Genomic DNA, 23,843 nt, shown 5'->3' with positions numbered 1-23,843 from the left:
TTCACTGCCCTTAGTTTCCTCATGTGTAAAATGACGGAATGGATTAGATGACCTTCAGTTCCTTCAACAATTCAATTCAACAAACATTTATTTAATTAATGTCTAAGTTTCAAGAACAGTAGGAGTCTAAAAGCAAATCCAAAACAGTGTATGCCCTAGAGAATTTACATTCTACTTTTAGCCCTAAAGTCTAAGATTTATCTATAATTTGATGTGACTGAAAAGATTCAAAAGAGCACTAAGAAGATAGAGCAAGGTGAATAAGAATGAACAAGGCTGTCCTGCCTTTAAGGTAATTAGGTCTAGTTGAAGAAATGCTAAGCACAGTATTTATTATATAAACATAAAGGATAACTAGCAATAAATCATATGAACTTAAAATTGAAAGAGATTTTTTTTTTTAAACACAGGAGGAAACTGTGGTCCCAGAGAGATTGTGACTTATTCAAAAACACATAGACATGGGGCGGCTAGGTGGCGCAGTGAATAGAGCACTGGCCTTGGAGTCAGGAGTACCTGGGTTCAAATCCGACCTCAGACACTTAATAATTACCTAGTCATGTGGCCTTGGGCAAGCCACTTAACCCCAGTGCCTTGAAAAATCTAAAAAAAACCCAACCCCCCCCCAAAACCACAAATGTAGAGGCAAATACCAAATCCCAGGTCTTCTCAGGCCCTAGCTAAGCTTCTTTCCATTATACCAAACTGTAGAGTTATTATCAAACTTTAGATAACTAGTAATTTTTTTCTACCTATTTTTAATTTGTTTAACTTTCACTTTTAAAAATTTTGAATTTCAAATCTTCTCCCTCCCTTTTGACAGCTTATCATTATACACATGAAGACATATAAAATATATTTCCGTTATTAGTCAAGTTGAAAAATAAGCAAGAGGGGCAGCTAGGTGGCACAGTGGATAGAGCACTGGCCTGGAGTCAGGAGTACCTGAGTTCAAATCCAGCCTCAGACATTTCATAATTACCTAGCTGTGTGGCCTTGGGCAAGCCACTTAACCCCATTTGCCTTGCAAAAATAAAATAAAATAAAAAATAAAGTTAAAAAAAGTATGCTTCAATCTGCATTTAGAAATCATTACTTCTCTCACTGGAAGTAGACAGCATCACTGGTCTCTTGGAATTGTCTAAGATCATTGTCTGGATCTGAAGAACTGTCTTTCCCAACTGACCATCATTACAATTTTGCTATTACTAGATTCAATAGTCTCCTGGTTTTGCCCAGTCACTTTGCATCAGTTCACATAAGCTTCTCAAAATGAAATCATCCTGCTCATCATTTTTTATGGTATCATATTCATATACCACAGCTTATTCAGCCATTCCACAACTGAAGAACATCCTCTCATTGCAGTTCTTTGCCACTACAAAAACAGTGGCTATAAATAATTTTGTACATATAAATTCTTTTCCCTTTTCTTTGATTTCTTTGGGATATAGATTTTATAGAGATATTGTTGGGTCAAAGGACAGTCTTTTCAACAAAGTTCCAGATTTTTCTCCAGAATATTTTAAGTTTCTGTTTTCCAATGTGAAAATAAATAGTATGTGAAACTAATTTAAAAATCATACACAATGATGATATCTTTGAGTCTGTTTTTGTCTACTTACCAGAGGTCCAGTAATAGGCAAGAAAGCTAATGAAGAAGAAAAGGGTTATTAGTGTAGCCCAAATGTTTTGTAATTAATTGCTCATATAAAGGAAAGATGTGGGAAAGGATAATTAACCTAAAAAAATTTTTTATTTCTATCTTGGTTATAAATTTTTTTATCCAAAATCAGATAATTCTTGAATTTTGGAGCTGGAGTGATCATTGGGGATAATTTAATTCAATGCTTTCATTTTACAGATAAGGAAACTAAGGTAAAATAACATACTCAATGTCAGCAAATCATTGACAAAGACAAGACTAGAAGTTAAGTTTTCAGCTTCTTACTGAGTTCAGAGTCCATCAAAGTCTCTATTTATTCACAGTGTGACTTCGGGTAAACTAATGAACATATTTTAAGAACAACAATAATAACATAATTAAAATGAATAATTTTACTTTTCTGTTATTTTGAACTTAGCAAAGACAAATATTTCCATGTAAAAAGAAAAGAAAAATGATTATTTGTGAAACTATGAACCTCTATTATATACAGCTTCCTTTTTTAAAAGTACATAGTAGGGAGGGGTGGCTAGGTGGCGCAGTGGATAGAGCACTGGCCTTGGAGTCAGGAGTACCTGGGTTCAAATCCAGCCTCAGACACTTAATAATTACCTAGTTGTGTGGCCTTGGGCAAGCCACTTAACCCCATTTGCCTTGCAAAAACCTAAAAAAAAACTAAAAAAAAAAGCTGTCCTTCTTGTCTCCATTTCTTTATGATTTTTTCTGTGCACTTAAAATGTTTTCAGTGACCCTTTTTCTTTTTTTTCTTCTAGTCATCACTATCATTAGCCCCTCTTCAACCTCCAAAATTAAATGAAATAAAACCAATAATAATTTATAAAACAAACAAAACAAAAATAATCATAATCAACAAGCAATTCCATATATAGGCCATACATATTACAAAGCTGATATTTTTCATTTTGTCCTTTTGGTTCAACATCCTTGGGTAATGAAATATTATTTATATATAACTATGTATATATAAATATAACTATATTTCATTACAAAACTAATGTGGATGTTCATTGATCAGAATTTTGAAATCTTTAAAGATTTTATTTATACTATTGTAATCATGTAAACTGTTCTCTTAGATCTGCTCCCTTTATACTTCAATTCATACAAGTCTTCCTAGGTTTTTCTGAGTCCATCATTTTCATCATTTTTTAAAGGTACAGTGATATTACATTTATATACCATAATTTGTTCAGCCATTCCTATTTGATGAGCATCTCTTAGTTTCCAAAGTATTGTTACAACACAAAGTGTTGCTCAAAGTATTTTGCATATATGGATTCTTTCCCTTTTTCTTTGATCTTTTTGGGGGAATATTCCAACTAGTGGCACTGCTAGGTCAAAGATTGTGAATTAATTCCAATTCTTTTACCAATGATTGGATTGATTCTTAGCTGCACACAGCATTTTTGGAATGTTAGTTATTTTAATTTGCATTTATGATTATTAGTTGTTGGAGACATTTTTAATATAGTATGATTTCTTCCCCTAAGAACTTCCTTTTCACATCTTTTAACTATTTATCTATTAGGTGAATAGCTCTTGTTCTTTTATAATTGAACCAATTCCCCCTACATATTGTCTTTCCCCACAGTTGACTATTTCCCTTCTGATTTTTACTAAATTGAATTTTTGAAGAAGCTTATCAATTCCATGCAATCAAAATTGTCCATGTTATCTCTTGTCATCCCCTCTGTTTCTTGTTTAGACAAGGACATGCCCCCCTATATTATCTCCTTAATTTTTATATCAGGGTCATATATTCATACCATGTATTGTGGTATATGATATGAGATATTGAGCCAATCTAATTTCTTGCTGTCTGGTTTTCCCAGCAGTTTTTGTTAAATACTGAGTCCTTATCTCATTAACTGAAGTCAATGGGTTTATTGAAAACTGTATTATTGTGTTCATTTGTGTATGTCATGTAAATTTTTTAATGGGTACCCAATAGTTTTGACAATTACTGCTTTTTAGTTCTGGATTTGGTAATGTTAAGCACCTTCCCTTTTATTTCTTTTTGTTATATACTTGAAATCCTTTACTCCTTGCTCCAAGTGAATTTATTATTTTTTCCTAGTTCTACAAAGTAATTTTAATATTATTTTATACCTTTATGCCTGATTTCTCATCTATAAAAAGAGGATGATAATACCTACTCAGTCTATTTCAGGTTTTTGCAAGGCAAACAGGGTTAAGTGTCTTGCCCAAGGCCACACAGCTAGGTAATTATTAAGTGTCTGAGACCAGATTTGAACCCAGGTACTCCTGACTCCAGGGCCGGTGCTTTATCCACTATGCTACCTAGCCGCCCCCTACTCAGTCTATTTCAAAGATATTATATAACTGTGAAAATAAAATACTTTGTAAGGGAAGGTATTATTAGATTGTTATTATTATACCCCTCCTGCCTTTGGAGAAATGGGCATCCACTTTCATTTTCCTAATTAAATCCAATATAATGAAAATGGCATCATTTTAAATGATTCAAGATTTGGCAGATCCTCATAGTTATTATTCTTAATTGACCCCACATGTTGATGTTATTAAATTGCTTTGCAAACCTTAAAGTACTTCCTAGAAATAAACTCATTTTTCTCATTGTTTTTTATGGCGATCAAGCAGAAACAATTTTGGTACCAATCACTATTCTTTGATTGTTTTTCTATTTAATATTCTATGAACTATTATACAAGTGGATAAGATAAGTGATTCTTATAGATTATTAGGATCACTAAAAGTGTCCTTTGGTACAATTTCAGTAGCAGGCAGGATAACAGGGATAAAATACACTTCATTTTGTAATTTTAATGTGATTTTAATTTTCTTATGCCAGATCTCTATGGTCTGAAAGTTTTTTGTTCAATTTGTTTGGGATTTGCTATGTTAATATTCATGAAAAACAATGTTCCTAAGTTTTTGCTGATCAGTGTGATGTCTTGTCAAATGTGAGCAACTGTTCAAATTGTGATAAAAGTCTGTGCCCAAGACAGATTACTGTTTGAGTTCTTCAGGATATTTTTAGGTTTTTATTTGGAGTATGTGGATTTATTATCTATTATTATTCTTATTCATCTCATTCTCATCTTTTTCATTATAGTTGAGAGAGAAACAGTACTAGGAGAAACAAGGCGATATAGTATTTTGAGAAATATGTAATATTCAGGGACAGCTAGGTGGTGCAGTGGATAGAGCACCGGCCCTGAAGTCAGGAGGACCTGAGTACAAATTTGACCTCAGACACTTAATAATTACCTAGCTGTGTGACCATGGGCAAGTCACTTAACCCCATTGCCTTGCAAAAATAAAAACAAAATATGTAATATTCTCATGACTATTATGCAGGTGGATAAAATCTTTTTTATGTTGGATAAAAGTATTAGAATGTAGGCTCGTATAATTAATCATCATTATTACATTATTGTTTAGGAGAATAAGTAAGCTAATCATAACAAACAAGCTGATGAAGCACTTACTATTAATACCATTAATGAAAATATAACTTAACAAAAATTTTGTTGAAAAAATTCCTTCTTAGAATGTTCCTGGAGAAACTCTGTAGAGGAATAATATACTTTTCTCCAATTAGTGATAGAAAAAAGTGGGGAGAAAAAGACAATCCATTGATTATTTACTATATATAAATATGATAGACAAACCAAACTCAACAAAAATTTAATTTTATATTTTTGTAAAAGAGCCAGAATTTGTCTTAAGCTGCCTAAGTCTAAAGGACTTATTTAAATTATGGTCCAGTCTTAAAAGGAAATTTTACAGAAATTTTAATTTGTTGGTTTTGAGAGGGCAACTCTGAGATAGTTGAGATGAGACTCTTAATAGTAAAATAAATGTTTTAGATAAAGACTTAAGATCAGGTCAGATTATTCCCAATAAGTTACATGGGTATACAATAATATTCAGTGAGAATTAATATGTGGCATTATATAAATCATTATATATCTATATGTTCTTAATTATTACATCATTTGCCATTGAATTTGAATTACATCCTCACTGAACATTTTAGTACAAACACACACACACACACACACACACTCTCTTTCTCTCTGCCCCCTATTCACATAGTTATCAATACCTTCCTCATAAATCCTTCAAAAGAAGGAAATTAAAACTAGTTGTACCAAACCTTTTGTTTTTAATTTTCATAGGATTAGGTGCAACAAGACTTTTGAATACATGCTAAGGAACTCTAATCAACTCACCTGCAGGTCTAAATAGCTTGGGAATTATACTTCCAGTATCAGGATGCACTGTTGCCTTTAAGAGAACAAATTTTATTTTCTCTGAAAGAAGTTATAAAAATTACAAAGATTATGCCAATAAAGCTTTTCTTAAACTTACCAGGCTCTGTTTCCATGCTTTTTCTATCTAACCAAATGAGAAAAGAAAATTAGATTTTCTTTTTTAAAAGAGAGGTTTAAAGTCCCTTTCCAGTCTTCTTTCTTGGTAGTTGTGTGACAATCTCAACAACTGACCACCTTTTGCCCTCCTCAGGGATAAGAAAGGAATACTTTTTTTTTGTTGTTGAATTCAAAGAAGTCAAAATCAAAGGCAAAAGCATAATGAAAGTGAAGTGACAGGATTGGAATGTAGTAAAACATTCTTTTCAAGGAGAAAATGAAAAGTTAAAGCTAATAATTCTTAGTCCAGTCCAGATTTAGTTAATAAGGGGGGAATTGTAAAGTCAGTTACTATCAGTGAATCCCTCTTTAACAGAGAGTATAATGATAGGTATCTAACAGTGGTGTTTTTTTTTAATAACAAGCATTTTAATAAAATTGAGTTTTTAAAAAAGAATTAAATTTAAAAAAATTCTACTTCCAAAGAAAAAGCATTTGACAGTTAGCAATGAATCAGACAACTCCTTCCTTTAAACACATGAATCAAAAGCATTGACATCTATCTATCTATCCCTAAGATCTCTCTCACATTTATCTCTTTTTGTTGTGGCCTCTTTGTAGGTCCCCCTGCCTTAAATTTCTCCAATCCATCCTACCCACTGCTGCCAAAGTGGCTTTCTGTATTTGAATACAGATCTGACCATGTCATTACCCTACTCAATAAACTTCATCGGTTCTTTATTGCCTCTAGGATGAAATATAAATTTCTCTGCTTGATTATTAAAGCCCTTCACTATTTAATCTATAGTTCCAGCCTCACTATATATCCTTCTTCCTCTCTATTCCTTATACTTAGTACTACTTAATCTCCACCTGCCTGTATTCACATTGGCCTTTCCCTCCTCACCTCTACCTCACTGAATCTCTCACCTCCTTTAAGGTGCAACTCAAATATCACCTTACAAATGAGACTTTCCTCATTCCTTCCTCCCCAAATGCCTTCCCTCCCTAACTACCTTGCATTTATTTTGAATAAATGTCTATATGTACATGCTTTCTCTCTACAGAGAATGTGAGCTCCTTCTGAGCAATGACTTTCATTTTCTGTCTTTATATCCCCAAAACATAGTAGGAGTTTCATAAAAGCTTGATGGTTAAGAGACTTCTTAATTATGGAGATATATGCAGATGAATAGATGGATGAGAAGATATTACTGGATTAAGCTGTTCACTGCCCACCCCCCAACACCTCCTGAAATGAGTTTGCTCTAGCCCAAGAAGGAGGGAGGGAGTGGTGTGGCATGTGGGGAAGACAGGTCCTAAGAGAAGAATGTCAAAGTAATGGGACACAAGAGGGAAGCAAGCCTAGGTAAGAGTGGACCAAGCAAGGGTTATAATGTGGAGCAGCAGTGACCCCCACCCACCATGTCAGTGCTTTGGACAAAGCTCCAGTTGCTCCCACCTGCTTATATCTCTGAGAATATTTACTGTGGGATACGTAACAAGAATTTTATCTATGATCTTATCCTTGCAAGAGCAAAAATGTTTTTCATGCATTAGGATGCTGATACCTTTAGTTCTGCTGAATCCTGATACAGGACAAATGTACTCTTACAATGCTCTACCAATTGAGCCCATGACCTTACTCTTGGTATTCACATCAAATAGCTCATGTCAGTCCATTTCTTAGTATGATCCTCAAAAAAAAGACATTATCCTCATAGATTCTAGGCCTATGATGGTTGCTCCCTGCCCTATATAATCCCTCTTCTAGATTTCTCTAGGTCAGGGATGGGGAACATTCATGCCAAAAACCAAATAAAAAAAATCATTTGGTCTAGTGTTGCCATGAAATTGCAAGTGGGAATTGAAATTCAACAGATTTAGGAGTTTTTAGGGGTGAATTAATTAAATGTTTATCCAAATATAGCAGGATAATTTTTAAGTTGAAACTTTTGTATGGCCTGAGAATGATGTTATAAATATCCAAATGGCCCTTGACAGAAAAATCTCCCTTCCCCCATTCTTCTTCTGTGGATAGTTATCTCTCAAATACTCAAAACTGAAATATGATTACCATATGTATATTTTTACTAATTCATAAAACATTTATACTAAAGTTTAATATTATACAGGATGGTTTATTATAAGTAACCAATTGTGGCATAAAGGGAAAGCTTCATAAAATGTACCCTCAAACCAACATCAGATGATAAATTTAATCCTTTGTAGGGTTTTTTTTTGGGGGGGGGGTTGGTAAATAAACCCTGGAACAATGACCTAGAAGCAGGGAATAGAAGTCTATCCTCTGCTACTGAAGGAAGATGGGGTTTATTAGTCAGGGGGAGATGGAAAAATAAAATTATATTAGTTTAATTATTTTTGCCAACTTATTTCCAAATTCAGTTGTTTCAACAGTGCTAAAAAAGTCTAAATATTATTAACACCATATTCTCTATATTCTCATGCTCAAGGCAAAGCTTTGGTCACCTAGTTATGGCTGTCCTATACAGCAGACAGGACCAATATTTATAGCTGATTTTAAAAAAATTATCAATGTCTTGCAAATTATATGTAATCAATAAATTTTATTGGATTAAATTTTAAATAGTGGCTATTTTTTTCAAAAGGCAAACATCAGATTTTTAGATAAGAGTATAATTTATACTAACACTATCTATGAAGAAATCAGATGTGACCAGTTTACAGAATATTCTTCAGGAATAGAAATAGATATCCATAGATGAGAGCTAACCACTTATAGGAGAGAAACTTAATTTAGTTTTAAAACAGATATTTTAACAAACAAGATATTGAAAAATAAAACTACTGCCATTGCCTATGGACGACAGAATAAACCTCAACCTGATATAGTCTTCAGGAAAGATGCCTCTGATTGCTTTGACTGTTATTTCCAGGTTTTTGACATATAGGCTGCTACATACCTTCTGGTCCCCTGTGTCATCTTTAGGTGTCAGTTCACTCTTTAACAATTCTCTTGCAGTTTTAATTTTTTCCTAATTTAAAAAATAACAACATCAAACAATTATGTCTATTATATTCCATATTTTTCAAACATCATAGCATTACAGATAGTTAAACTGAAAAGGTGCTTAGGGTTCACCTAGTTGTCCCTAGGGCAGATCAAACTTAATATGTTCAAAATACACTTTTATTATATTTTCCCCTACCCCAGTTCTTAACTTTCCTGTTTCTGTTGAGGACAATACCATTTATTATCCCCTAACTTCTCAACCTCAAAATTCTCTTTGTTTCTTTCTTCTTCCCAATATACTGATTCTATTTTCACCATATAAATTGAATCCAATTCCTTCTCTCCAGTCACATGATCAAAATCTGTGTATAGGTGCTCAGTAACCTTCACCTAGACTACTGCAACAGACTCTTAACTGGCCTCCCAGACTCTGGACCCTCTCCTTTCCAATCCATTGTCTTTACAGCTGATATTTCAAATTTAAAAAATATATATAAATATATTTTTATTTAATTAAATATTTCAGTTACATTTGTACAATATATTTTATTTTGTTAAATATTTCCCAGTTACATTAAAAAATCTTTAACACTCATTTCTAGGGGTGACTAGGTGGTGCAGTGGATAGAGCACCGGCCCTGGAGCCAGGAGTACTTGAGTTCAAATCCAGCCTCAGACACCTAGCTGTGTGGCCTTGGGCAAGCCACTTAACCCCATTGCCTTGCCAAAACAAAAAACCAAAAAAAAAAAAATATGAACATTCATTTCTAAAAATTATGAGTTCATATGCCTAAAGAACTGTGTAACTATACATATCATTTTACCTAGCAACATTACTAATTCTGTATCCCAAAGGGGATGAAAAAACCCCAAAGGACCTATATGCACAAAAATGTTTATAGCTGCTCTTTTGTGGTGTTATGGAATTGGAAATTGAGGGGATTTTCATTAATTGGAGAATGGCTGAACAAATTGTGGTATATGCTGGGGGACATGATGAGCTGATTGTTTTCAGAAAATACTGGAAAGACTTACATGACTTGATAAAAAGTGTAATGTACTATATACAATGTAACAACACTATTGTAAGGCGATCAGCCATGAATAACTTAGATATTCTCAGCAATACAATGATCCAAGACAACTCTGAAGAACTTACAGAGAAAGAACTGGTGATGTTTGAATATAGATTGAAGTATATTTTTTTACTTTATTTTCCTTAAATAATTTTTTAAAATCTTCATTGTCTTTCACAATGACTCTTATGGAAATGTTTTGCTTCAATAAATATATATATATATATATATATTATGTATAAAACCTATATTGAATTGTTAACCTTGTCAAAGGGGGATGGAGTAGTTTTGGGTTTTTTTTTGATATGAGCATAACTTTCTTTTTTAAATTGATATTTTATTTTTCCAATTACATGATATGAAAGTTTTTCAACATTCATTCACTTGCATATAAGTTACACACTTTTCTTCCACCCTCCCCTCAGCAACATCTAGTGGATGTTATACATGCACATTTGTGTTTAACATATTGACATATTAGTCATTTTGTGTATGAGGAATTAGGTCTAAGGGAAAAGAAAGAAAACCATAAGATAGGAAGTAAAAAAAATTAGAGAAATTTTTAAAAAGTGGACATAGTCTTTATTCGGATGCTGTAGTTTTTTGTTTTGTTTTTTCATCTGGATGTGGATGGCTTTATCTATAACAGGCCTCCTGGTATTGTCCTAGCTCTCGGAACTGCTGAGAGGAGCTGTATCTATCACAGTTGATCAACTCACTATGTTGTTGTTAATGTGTACAAATGTAGGTAAATAGCATTTTTTCAATCTGGGTCTTTTGGAATTTTCTCAGATCTTTTTTTTGATTTGAGGAGCTGAGTCTTTTACAGCTAATCATCCTTACAATACTGCTGTTACTGTACATTGTTTTCCTGGTTCTGCTCACTTCACTTTGCATCGGTTTATGTAAGACTTCCAAGGATATTTCTGGAGCCATCCTGTTCATTATTTCTCCTAGGATACTAATATATTTCTTTCACAATCAAATACCACAACTTGTTTAGCCATTCTCCATGATGGACATCCCCTCAATTTCTAATTCTTTGCCACCACAAAAAATCTAGTCCAGAGAGAAGGCTGATAAAGGACAAAGCCCAGGGTCAATGCCAGGATCTATTGCTATAAATTGGATACTTATTCCACCTGTCTCTGCTTAGAAGCTTCTAAAGCATGACACTCTTTTGCTCACAAAGTTTCAGTGGCTTCCTATCGTCTCTGGGATAAAATAAAGCCATTGTCTATTTGAAGCCCAGACCTCTTTTACCTTATCACTCTGCATACGTACTACACTCTGGCCACACTGGTCTACTTGTTGTTACCCATGGACTATTCCATCTCCTTCACAAGTTGATCTTCCCCAGGCCTGCAATGATCTCCCTTCTCATGACTATTTCTTAGGATCCACATTAAGCCTTAGCTCATGATACCTCCTACACAAAGCCTTTCCTATTTCTCCCAGTTAACTTTTCTTCAACAGTTAATTTGAATTTACTTTGCCTCTATTCTGTAGTTATTTGTATAAATATTGTTTTCTAGATCCCCTCCCACCCTCACCCCCATTGTAAGCTTCTTGATGGTAGGGATTATTTTCCTCCTTTTTTTGTGGGGGAGGGGTATATCTCAATGCCTAATAGTGGCTGGAACATACTAGACAATTAATAAATGCTTGTGTATCCAATGATTTATGGAAGAAAGATCTCAAGTACACCAAAATATTAATAGTGGTACATTTTCTATCAATGCATAACTGGGAACAAAGTAAACCTACTAATTTTGGGGCATGACTAAACAAATTGTGATATATGAATAGATTGGAATATTAATTTGTTATTTAGACAATGAATATGAAAATTTTAGAGAAGTGTGAGAATACTTAAATGAACTGAGAAGAATACTTATATGATGCAGAATAAAACAAACAGAACCAGGAAAACAATATGTACAATTATGACATTATACATGGAAAGAATAAAAACTCAAAACTGAATATAGTTATGACCACTATGTTTCTACAGAAGACAAAGTTCACTTTCCTTTCTTCTTTAAGGGGAGAATTCATTATCCATGGATAAGGTACATTCCCTATTCTTTTATACTCAACTGATGTGTTAGTTTTGCTTTTTTTTCTATTTTTTTCTTTGTAACAAGAAATGTCTTGCTAGGTACTGAGGGAGGATATATTTGGAAAATAAATTTGGAAAATAAAACTGTAAAAATGAAAGAAATCAACATAACTTTATTAATATAATCAGTCACTCATTTCTTACCCATCTTTAGGTAGTGTTGTTGGTTTGTTTTTTATTAATAAGATATACCATTTAGAGAATTTCTAATTATGAGTTTCATTTCACCAAATCTTAGTGATTCATTAGGTCAAATTTGCCAATTTGCATTAGAACCTTTAACTCATCTTGCTTGTTGACTGAACTTTGTGCAAATGTGTATAGACATTTGAAACATTGGCTCCTTTCTTGAATTTTCCCTCTTTCAATTTTCTGAGCGTCTCAAAAACTACTCATACTTCATTGAATCTACTCTCTATGACATCTGGTTTGGTATATACTTGCATTCAGTTTTCCTCTTTCCTCTTACCAGTGGATAAAAAAGAAAAGTTTTTCAGTTAATTTCCTTTTTTTGGACAATAATCAAAATAGCCTTTTATGTCTGGCAAGCAAATGCTAAAAGAAAATTAAAAATACAATAAAAGTATTTTTAAAATTAGAAACAAATGTATTCTGTAGTTTCAATTAGGCTTGAATATAAAACATATTTGATATCAAGTCCTAAGAGAAAGGTATAGCGTTGAATCAAGAAAATACTTACATGAGAGAGCAGAATATTTGTGGGGTCCAGTAGGTCAAGCCAGTGAAGAAATCTTTGGACAAAAGACTAAGAGCAAACAAAACAAATTTTTTTTAAAAAACAGATCGGAAAAATATATTAATAATAATAGCCAACATTTCTCTAGTGCCTATCATGGGCCAAGCACTTTGCCAATATTAGCTCCTTTCTTCCTCACAACAACTCTGGGAGGTGATTGCTCCATTCCCCTAGGCCCATTCCAGGTCACAAGCTAATGAGGATCTGAAGCTGGACTTGAACTCAAGTGCTCCTGATTCCAAGGTCAAGGCTCTCTCGATCCACTGCCTCACTTAGCCCTAAGCCCGTTGCAAAAGGAGCAACGTCTACACAGTCCGATGTCTACAATGCAGTGCCCGGACTGCAAAGACGGCACGAGCAGGGTCAGAGACAGCCTCAAGGATCCCGATGGAGATCTGGGAGCAAAGAGGGAATTGCGAGCCGAAGCTAATGAAGGGCATCCGGGGGCACGGACGGGAGGCAGCGGGGGGCGTGGCCAGCGGGGTTCAGGCCGAACCCGCGGCGGCCCAGGCCAGGCTGGTCGGATAAGGACCGAGCCCGGGCTCGGCTCCAGCGCCCACTGCCCCGACTCGGCCGGGAGCTTCCCGAGCATCCCCGGGCCGCCGGGGCTCCTGGCTCGGCCCGGCTTTGCCCGCCCTTCTCCCCAGCAGCTCCCGACTCTGCGGCTGCGGGCCCGCGGCGGGACCTCGAGGCCGGCCCCAGATGCAGAGAGCCTCACCACGGCCCGGCCCGGCCCGGCCCGGCCTGGCCCGGCTCCGTACTTGGCTTTCCCGGATCCCGAAGAGCAAGTTGGGTTCCATGAGCGGGGCCGCCCCGAGCCGGCGGGCCGGGAGCACGCGGGCAGGGGGGAGGGCCGCCGCGGCCGAGCCCGGCCCCGCCCCGTGCCCTCCCCCGGCTCTTCCCACTGCGGCTCTCTCGGGCCCCGGCCGCCCCTCGGCCCACCCTCCCCAGCCCTCCAGGGCTGGTCCTGCCGCTGCTTAAAGCCCTCGCCCCCGAGGGGCAGCCCGGCTCCGGCCTGGGGCCCCTCCTGGCCCCAGCGCCCGCGCGGGCCATCTCAGGGGAGCGGACGGCAGCTTCCCTCCCCGCCCTCGGGGATCCGGAGCTGCTGGAAAGCCGCCGGGGCCCGGCCCGGGCTCCCCTCCGCCCCTCCCCAACCTTGACCTTCGCGCCACCCCTCCCCCTTTCCTCTCACGAAAGAGCTACCACAATTTCAAGAGAGTTTACAAATTTTTTATTCTTGATTAAAGAGCGTACACGGAGCTATTCGCCAGTTAGAAAAATAAATGCTCGATAACAATCTCCAGAGTTGCATTAACAGGAATCTTTTACAATCAAATTAAATAGTATTTGAAATGTATCAAGACATGAAGTTCACCCAAACGTCAAAACAATGGCAAAAAGAACCACTGAATTAAAAATCTCTAGTCTGCCCACCATGATTAACTATTTTAATTTACCACTGTTGGATTTTTAAAAAATATACTTCATACTTTTCTTATACTCCAAAGTGCCATGAATCAAAGTAGGCCTCTGAAATTATCTAATGACGGGACACTCATTTTATAGAGAAAAAAGGGCTACAGTTTAGTAAAACAAAACCACTACCTGCTTCTCTACAACTCAAGCCCCTAAAAGCATCCTGATTGTCTGCCATAACCCTTTTTTTGCACCTATAGAGGCAATGATCAATTTTTTTTTTTAGCCTATAAATTCTAGAAGGGAACCTCTAGGTTCCAATGAAGACATCAAATATATGGTAAGTGCAATTGTAAAGGAGAGCTATGGGAAAAGCAAGGATTTTTTGAACTAGCAACAAGTATTAAGTTTAAATAGTTTGGGGGACAATTTTATGAAAACAGCATTTTGGAGCGATATTCACAGACAAGCATAACTTGTATATATTCTACTTTTCCATATGACAGTAATCTTGCATTATTGTACATTCCAACTTATGATTTCTTCATAATTTAAAAAGTTACACAGGTCTTCAAAACATGATATTTATTTATTCACTTTCTCAAAGTATTCTTTGGAAGCATTTGGAGACGGCTTGATCTGAAAAACACACAAATTTCAGTTGTACAATTAGAATTGATGGAGATTCAATTTCTAATTTAAAATCTTTAAAAAGTGATTCAAAAATCAAGAAAACAGAACTTTTAAGTTTTAGCTCATACCTAGCAGATTTACAAAAGAAAATTGACAAAATGTTGGAGGGACTTTGGGGGGAAAAGGTATAAAGGTATACTGTTGTTGATGGAGCTGTGAACTGATCCAATCATTTTGGAATTATACTTAAAAATTATTAAACTATGCAATTATTAACCCCCTCCCAAGAAAAAAAACAAAGAGGAAAAGGTACTGTATGCAAAACAACAAAAGAATATTTATAGCAGCTCTTTTAATAATAGTGACAATGGGGTTAAGTGAATTGCCCAAGATCTCACAGCTAAGTATTAAGTGTCTGACACCATATTTGAACTCAGATCCTCCTGACTCCAGGGCTTATGCTCTATTCACTACACCACCTAGCTTTCTTGACATGGACAACTTTAAAGGAAGACTTTTATGAACTAATGCAGAGTGAATTAAGAACAGGAGAACAATTTATAAAATGATATAACATAATAGGAAACAAAATCTTTCAAGGACTAATGCAATTGTAAACCAAGAGTCCAAAAGAATGAAGATGAAATATGACTCACCTCCTGAGAGAGGAAAGGAACTTAAACTGAAGAGTGACACATATATTTTGCACATAGTTATTGTGGGATTTTGTTTTGCCAGACTATGGATATATGTTGAGAAATTTTTGAAAATCTGCTTAATGGGTGTTGAGGGTGGAAAGAGACATGGAAGATTAATGGCGATGGAGATTATTTTTTTTTAATTCCTTGAAAGATTAAAAAAACTTATTTTCCAAGACCATAGTAGGGAATTTTGCCAGCTTCCTTGCTTCCACAATATAATTAATGATCAAATTTAGTCACTTATATACAAACAAATTCCATTCTAGTGTCTGTTCTGTGGCCTCACTTTTTTGCCCTTACATACTTTTCTTTGCCTAGCAGCAGAGATCAACGAATTACTCTCTTGGCATATTTCTGAGTGCCAAAATGAATTTTAAAACAGAACATACCGTAGGCGAATTTGGTTTCCAATTTGCTGGACAGACTTCTCCATGTGCTTCCACAAACTGGAATGCCTTCACCAAACGAAGAGTTTCATCCACACTTCGGCCCACAGGGAGATCATTGACACTCAAGTGTTTGATAACTCCATTAGGGTCGATAATGAAGAGACCTCTGAATTGAAAGAGTTACCAATTAGTATTCTGGAAGAGAAGAATTGGTTTCTCAGAAATGAACTTTTCCCTGTCCTTTTGATGCCTGCAGTTCTGTCAATTAATAAGTATTTCTTTTTGACCATAATATTAATATGTGGGAAATTATATTAATATGCAGGAAATGGATAGCTACAGAAAATAAGTTGGGAATCAACAATAGAGACAATAGTGAAACTAGGGGAGTGGATGAAATTACAAAAGGAGAGCATATGGCAAAAGAGGAGAAGACCAATGAATAACCTTGGGAAATACCTTTATTTAATGTATAGGTCAGTCAGTGGCATGAAAAGAGAACTAATGGAATTTACAGTATAGAAAGGAAGCATTGAGTTAGAGTCTCAGCTCTAACAATTATTAGTAATATGACAATGAACATATCATTTAACATGTATTAAATTCAAATGAAACTATTAATTTCATACCAATGCACAGTGAAGGAGAATACAAACAAAATGAAAAAAGCTGTCTGCTCTCTAGAATAGTATCTTCTATTGGAACTTCAGTTTATTGACAAAAGTAAAGCAATACCTGTACTACCTACCTCACAAGACTTTATGATGAAAGCATTTCTCTCATGAGAGGCAGTGTTGCCTAGGAATAGATTGCTTGATTTGGAGTCAGGAGGACCTGAGTTCCAGTTCTCCCTCAGACATTTACTAGTGGTGAAACCTGGAAAAATCACTTGACCTCCCTCAGCCTCAGCTTCAACTGTTAGAATGGGGAAAGTCACAGCACCGCCCTTCCAGGGTGAATGTGAGGATTAAATGAGAAAATGTAAAATACTTTATAAACCTTGAAGAGCTTTATAAAATGTCAGCCATTGTTTTTATTGTAAACTACAAAGTAGGATATAAAATGAGCTATTATTATTATGGAGCTATAACAATATTACTTACTTGTCTAGTATTTTACAGTTTTCCAAGTATTTTCACAAATATTATTTTACAAGATCCTCGCAATAACTCCATGGGTTCAAGACCCATCTCAAAGGCTATCTCCTTCACAAATTCTTTCTTGATACAAATAATATCTGATTAAAAGGGAGATCTCTAAACATTCATAGATCATATTTCATATTCTACCTCTGCTATTTGGTTATCTTTTCTTACTAAGTTAACTGATCTTTTTATTCTCCCTGACTTTAAATACTATTGAAATAAAGTGATTCTTGAAAGATTAGTATCTATCTCCCAGAGTTATTGTGAGCATAAAATGAGATAAGATTTGTAAAGGGCTTCATGAATCCTAAAGCATTATATGAAAACTAGCTATTATTATTTACTGTTAGCAATAATAGTAATAAATATTTTAAAATTCTTCACCAAGTTTTATATCTGTAAGAATTATTGTGGTTAAGTAATAGAGGTAAATTAAGTTTAACAAGTGACAGGAGATTACCTTAATGCAATGCCAGTTCCTTCAAGCAGAACTCCATAGTCCCGGGAAATTTGTTTGGTTAAATCTGATAAAAGCACAATATTCATATTGCCTAAACCACCACTCTAAAATTAAAAAAAGAAAGCAGTATTACTGTATGAGTTACTATTCTTGATGCTAGATTATAAAATGTATGTGGTTTATACTAATATTTACTATTTTAGAGGGACTTCCAAACACACAGTAAGCCTTCCCAATTTAGATACCAATTTTAATTAATGTTTATATAAGGAAAGTCTTTCCAGTTTGCCTCTATGTATAACCTTCCTTGTCAAAATATTATGTTGTAATGTTGTGATTTAGTAGGCTTGAATAAAGCTATCTGTCCTTGGAAAACAAATCAAACATTCTAAAAAGATAATGATGAACTTAAAAGAATTTATAAGAAAAGAAATCCCAAATAACTAAGGTCATAATGCCCTTACAGTTATTTATCAGACAGTAGGAAACAATTTAAAACTTTAAAAATTCTTCTCTAATCAAAGATTTATGCAGTACATTAAAATAGAAGGAATAAATGAAGTATCACCTTATAGTTATTAGGAATTGTAAGAAAAAGCAACAATTCAAATCTAGTAGCTTAGTTGGAATTGTTGTTCTAAGTACTTTTTTTTTTTTTAAGATTTTTGCAAGGCAATGGGGTTAAGTGGCTTGCCCAAGGCCACACAGCTAGGTAATTATTAAGTGTCTGAGGTCAGATTTGAACTCAGGTACTCCTGACTCCAGGGCTGGTGCTCTATCCACTGTGCCACTTAGCTGCCCCTGTAAGTACATTTTGAAGAAGGTTCTATTTTCTGATTTTACAGAAAAGTTTCCAACAGCTTACAATACTGAAGTTATAGTGGTATCTGTGTCTATGAAAAAAAAGAAAAAGGAAAGAGAGTTGAGGATGCTTTCTCCTTTATTTACCTTTATCTTAGCCTCCTTTACTTTTTGTATTTTTCCTATGCTAATTAAAGACCTCTGTATTTAACAGAAGAGGTTTCTAAATATTTATGTAATATTTTAAACAATATGAGATATTTATGAGAATTCAACAAGTAACATTTTAAGACAAGTGGTCTTATGGACCCATTTACTTTCTGTGTATCTAGGTCTTTTGAGGACTGTTGAGTAGTGAGGTTAAAGCTATCAGTCTCTTACCTTTCTTGGTGTATTTATCCAGGCAAGATGGCTAAATTGGGAATCCACTGAAACAGCAACTACTTCACAATTCACATCATGAAATTCATTAGCTTTGTCACTAAAAGCAATAATTTCTGTTGGACACACAAAAGTGCTGGAAGGAGGAAAAACATGGTAATTAGGACAATTTTTATACTATACCTCCATTAAGTCAGAGTTTGAACACAGTTTTAGTACTCCTTTTCTCTACACATCATACTATCCCCTCAGATTTGGAGAAGCTTTCAGAAGGTTTTTCTTCAGTTTGTGATTTTGACTGAAGCAATTCATAAAGATCATTTAGAAGGTTCTATGGAGTTGTAAGTGTAAAGTCAATGAAATAATGGACTATTTGAAGTAATTAAATCATTACATGGATAAATTTTGCATAGATAAGAAAAGTAAGTTTTAGAACTAATTAGAAATAGGCACTTTTATAGTCATACTTTGGCACATACAAATGCAACTATTTTAAAACCATAATCATTGCTCATTTCTAAGAGTTATTACTTCTTAACTAGTAGCAGGCTCAAGCTGTACTCAAGGACATGCAAGAACTCAAAGGGAATTCCTCACTCTGGAAAATTTGAAAAAAGTCTTAATAGAATAGAGGAGAGACTCTGCCTGACCAAAGCAAACATAAAGCAGGATGGAAATGGTACTTACAAATCAAGAGGATAGAAGAAAAGCACCAGATATTTGCCTTTAAAGTCATCAAGGCTTATATCTTTGAATTCTCCTTTGACTACAGCTGTACCCTTAAAATTTGGAGCATGATGGGTGACAGCAGGCCCAAAAGTTGAAGGACCTTAAAAATATAAATATATAAAAATTGTTATTAGAGATCTTTGACACATACTAGCAGTGAATTCAAAAGTCACTCTCCACACAAGGAAACTATTCACTAGCAATTGATACAGATGTTAATCAAAAGTTTCAGTTCAGGACAATTCTTCCTTCCATAAATAGGTATATGAATTTTTGTTTTTGGACAAAGCTTCCAAAAGGTTTTTCAAGGTATTTGAAGTCTGACTTTAACAGCTTTCTCTGTTGGGTTTTTTTTTTATTTTTGCGAAGCAATGGGATAAGTGAGTTGCCCAAGGTCACACAGATAAGTAAATATTAAGTGTCTGAGGCCAAATTTGAACTCAGATCCTCTTGACTCCAGGACTGGTGCTCTATCCATTTCACCACCTAGCTGCCTCAGGAGCTTTCTTTATAAAAAGACTAAACTTATTAACTTGCACAAGATTAAGTAGATTCAATTATATTATACTTATACATGCACATTTTCAAAACCATTTAAAAATACTTTATATTTTTGAAATTTGATTGTAGCAAAACTAAGTCTATGGTATAAAATTTTTATTTTTATGTTGAATACAAATATAACAAAATGCTAAGTCAAAAAATATTAGAGGGCTCAGCTGCCCTCTACACAAGAATCTGTAACATCCACCCAAGAAAACTGGCATCTAGAAATGCTACTTTCTGCTTCTGTCCCACTATAGTGTATATTGGAAAGAAGTACTTACTGCTGCTGAAGGACAATTTTGACTGAGTAGCACTCATGGGCATTATGTTGGCTAGGAAGGTGTTTCTAGGCACAGCAGGCCTAAAGGTGGCAGAAATGCCAGAGGGAAAAGAGTTCACATGGCGAGCAACCTGTTAAAGAGAACCATCACTTTTTCTTACTGCAAATTAAACAAAACACACACACACACACACACACACACATATACATATATCATTCTGTTGCAGGACTAGAGTCAGGAAACCAGGAGAAACACTAATCAAAGTGATTATAAGGGACCTAATGTCTCTAAATATACATGGGGCCCAGTAAGCAATTCTAATTAGTAAAGAAGAGCTTATACATTTTCAATTGTCCAAACTTTTAATATATTTCTGCCATACAACAGGAGGAAGAGGAAAGGTGCTTGATACAAAAGGATTTTTTGGTCATTGTGAAATAATGTCCTACTCTCTGTGACCCCATTTGGGGTTCTCTTGGCAGAGTTACTGCAGTGCCTTGCCTTTTCCTTTTCCAGCTCATTTTACAGAGGAACTGGAGACAGACAGGGCAAAGTGATTTGCCCAGAGTCACACTGTTAGGAACCGTCTGGGGCCAGGTTTGGAGCAATCTTCCCTGAGTCCAGGTCCAGAGCTCTAACTGTAGCCCCCAACAAGAGGGGGCCCCCACAGTACTGCCAGGACGTCTCCAGCACTCCGCCTGGAGCACGCTATTCATTTGGCAGTCTTCTCCGAGCACGGGTCTCCTTCTTTACCCATAACAGTTTTGATTAAGTAAAGACCTTTCTAAAGTGCCCTGGAGGGCCGTGGGCCCCGGCCCCGGGCTTCTCGAAGGGAACCGCAAAGAGGCGAGGGCAGATCGTGTGTTCTGCCAGGCTGACCTATCTGGGCAGGCGCTCCCCCGCACGAGGGCGAGAGGGGGCAGCCGGGCAGTGGCTGTGCGTGGTGTGTGGGGGGGTGCAGAGGCCGTGAACTAGAGCTTGGGGGCCGGGGCGGCCTGGGGAGCGGGAGGGGCCCCGGCCATCGCCCTGGGGCACCGCCGGGGGGAGTGAGCAGGGGAGTCGCGGCTCGGGAGGCCGGAGGGAAGGCGCATGCGGGGGGTGGGGGAGCGCCTCAGCGGCGGCCCCCGAGGCAGGGTGCGGGCAGTGGCCGGCCCCGCAGAGCAGGGCAGCCCGGCCCCGCAGAGCAGGGCAGCCCGGCCGGGGGACGCGCCGCCCCTTCCCCTCGCCCCGGGGCACTCACCGAAGCCCGGAGTAACCTTCCCAAGGAAGCCGCCATCTTCCCAGAGCGGGGAGGACCTGCGGGCAGCGGGGCGGGCGAGGGGAGGCGGGCCGCGGGGCGGGCCGGGGCGGGCCGGGGCGGGCCCGGCCCGGGCGAGCTCGGCGCCGCCGCCGCACGTGGAGCACGGGCTGGGGCGGCCTGCGGGCGGACACCGGGGCGGGCCCAGCAGCTTGGGCCTAGTTGGAGGTAACGGGGTGAAGCTAACCCCGGAGAGGGAGAAGGGGGAGGAGAAAGGCTGCTTCCCCCCTTTGTTTTTGCAAGGCCTTGGGGTTAAGTGACTCGGCCAAGGGCACACACCTAGGTGATCATAAGTGACCTCAGGGCCTCCTGACCCAGGGCCGGGCTCTATCCACTGCTGCCAAGAGCTCCAACTGGCCTCTCCTTATCTTTAGTCCCCTTTCCTCTCCAGGCTCGCCGGTTGCCCTCCAGCTCCCCTTATCTCTCCTTTTCCAGACCCGCCGCCTGGCCACAACACTCCAACTCACACTTTCCTGCCCCCTTTCGGAGCTGCCGCCTTGGCACAGCTCAGGCGGTCAATAAATGTTTGGCGAGTGTAATTGGATTCCGTGGCCTGTCACTGTTTCCCGGGCCGGGCGGCCGTCCTGGCAGTGCGCCGGCCTGGGCCTGCAGGGATACAAAGTATCAAAGTATAACTCTGGAAGGGGCTTTCAGTTTCACCTGCAGGCCGCCCCCCCCCCCATGGTCCTCAGCGAGTCTCTTCCCCAGACCGGGAATTTCTTCATAGTAAAAATAAAGGACTAAAAAAGTAAATTAATAAAACAGTAATTCATATTTGTAAAACTCTAAAGGGTTTTTTTTTTAGCAGTTCTCTGAAGCAGAAAGATGGTAAAGGTGCCACTCTTAAACTTCAATGTGCTAAGCCTTTTACCAAAATGTAACTCAATAATCACAATTACATTCTAGTCTTTGTGCTGGGTGCTGTGGGGGAGGCCAAGAATAAGAAACTTGGATAACCAATTTATTGCCTTTTATTGAACAACAACAAAAAAAACCACCAAACCTTTCAGTATGTAATTTGTCCTTTCACAGCAAACTTGTTTTAAGTAATTTGGCTCTGAGTTCACAAGCTCTTGATACAATTTTTCTTTTTTTCCCCAAAGTTTTTAAAAAGTAAAATTTTTCCCTTCAGCTCTCCTTCTCACCTTCTTCCTCAACTGAAAAGAAAAATAAAGCCCATGTATATGTATGTGTCATATGTGAGTAAATATATGTATATACTTCTATATAAGTATATATGTGTTTATGTATTGATATATACTTATATATGTAGTCAAACATAACAGATAACCTGAATTAACTCACTCTCCTTCCTCTCTTTGGCTGTGTGTGTGTGTGTGTGTGTGTGTGTGTGTGTGTGTGTGTGTTTAGACATCTGCACACATACACTTGTCTCAAGCTACCCCTTATCACTTCTCTGTAAGGAGGTAGGTATCATGTTTCATTGTGAGTCCAATGGAATCTTAGTCATTCTGTTGATTGAAGTTTCAAAATTGTCTTTATAATGTTGTTGTATAAGTTGTTCTCCTTTTTCTGCTCTCTTCATACAAGTCTTCCCAAGTTTCTTTGAAACTACTTTTATTATTTCTTTTTTTTTTTGCAAGGCAAATGGGGTTAAGAGGCTTGCCCAGGTCCACACAGCTAGGTAATTATTAAGTGTCTGAGACCAGATTTGAACCCAGGTACTCCTGACTCCAAGGCCGGTGCTTTATCCACTACGCCACCTAGCCACCTAGCCGCCTCTACTCTTATTATTTCTTACAGCACTAATAACATTCCATCACATTCACATACCTAACTTGTTTAGCTAACCCCCAATTGATGGGTAATGTATCAGTTTACTGTTTTTCTCACCTCCAAAAGAACATGTTTTGCACATTTTTAGAAGCATCTGAGTGGCATAGTGGGGATGGTGTGTTGTAGTCAGAAGACTTGAATTCAGTCCAGCCTAAGATATTAATTAGCTGTGTGACATAGCAAGTCATTAAACCTCTGTTTGCCTCAACTGTAAAAAGAGGATAAATAATAACACTTCCTTCATGGTGTTGTATTTAGCACAGTTGAGTGGC

The 23,843-nt window shown here is 37.2% G+C and overlaps 2 protein-coding genes across 4 annotated transcripts in view; both read right to left on the bottom strand.

Annotated features, from left to right (window-relative positions):
- SFXN4 (sideroflexin 4) overlaps positions 1-13,825 on the bottom strand; it is a 38,530-nt gene extending 24,705 nt beyond the window's left edge. For both annotated transcript variants that reach the window (XM_074233546.1, XM_074233547.1), the window contains exons 1-6: positions 13,757-13,825; positions 12,939-13,004; positions 8,991-9,062; positions 6,047-6,073; positions 5,908-5,962; positions 1,626-1,651 (exon numbers count right to left, since the gene is read on the bottom strand). In XM_074233546.1, the coding sequence (XP_074089647.1) occupies positions 1,626-1,651; positions 5,908-5,962; positions 6,047-6,073; positions 8,991-9,062; positions 12,939-13,004; positions 13,757-13,795 (285 nt within the window). In that variant the 5' untranslated portion in view covers positions 13,796-13,825. The remainder of the gene's footprint in view (positions 1-1,625; positions 1,652-5,907; positions 5,963-6,046; positions 6,074-8,990; positions 9,063-12,938; positions 13,005-13,756) is intronic.
- A 385-nt stretch (positions 13,826-14,210) lies between these two features.
- Positions 14,211-22,113, bottom strand: PRDX3 (peroxiredoxin 3). Of its 2 annotated transcripts, none has more exons than XM_074233543.1 (7): positions 22,054-22,113; positions 20,478-20,607; positions 19,609-19,750; positions 18,922-19,057; positions 17,740-17,843; positions 16,135-16,300; positions 14,211-15,050 (listed from the first exon to the last, which is right to left on the bottom strand). In XM_074233543.1, exons 2-7 carry the CDS (start codon positions 20,518-20,520, stop codon positions 14,997-14,999), a joined length of 645 nt encoding a protein of 214 aa, XP_074089644.1. In that variant the 5' UTR covers positions 20,521-20,607; positions 22,054-22,113; the 3' UTR covers positions 14,211-14,996. The 2 variants fall into 2 exon arrangements, with proteins under 2 accessions (XP_074089644.1, XP_074089643.1); XM_074233542.1 differs by lacking the exon at positions 22,054-22,113 and adding an exon at positions 21,718-21,800.
- Between the last annotated feature and the right edge of the window lie 1,730 nt (positions 22,114-23,843).

The sequence above is a fragment of the Macrotis lagotis genome, chromosome 4 (genome assembly GCF_037893015.1).
Source record: "Macrotis lagotis isolate mMagLag1 chromosome 4, bilby.v1.9.chrom.fasta, whole genome shotgun sequence".
NCBI lineage: Eukaryota > Metazoa > Chordata > Mammalia > Peramelemorphia > Peramelidae > Macrotis > Macrotis lagotis.
The sequence above is the reverse complement of the archived record's forward strand: the minus strand, read 5'-3'. Positions and strand labels throughout refer to the sequence as shown.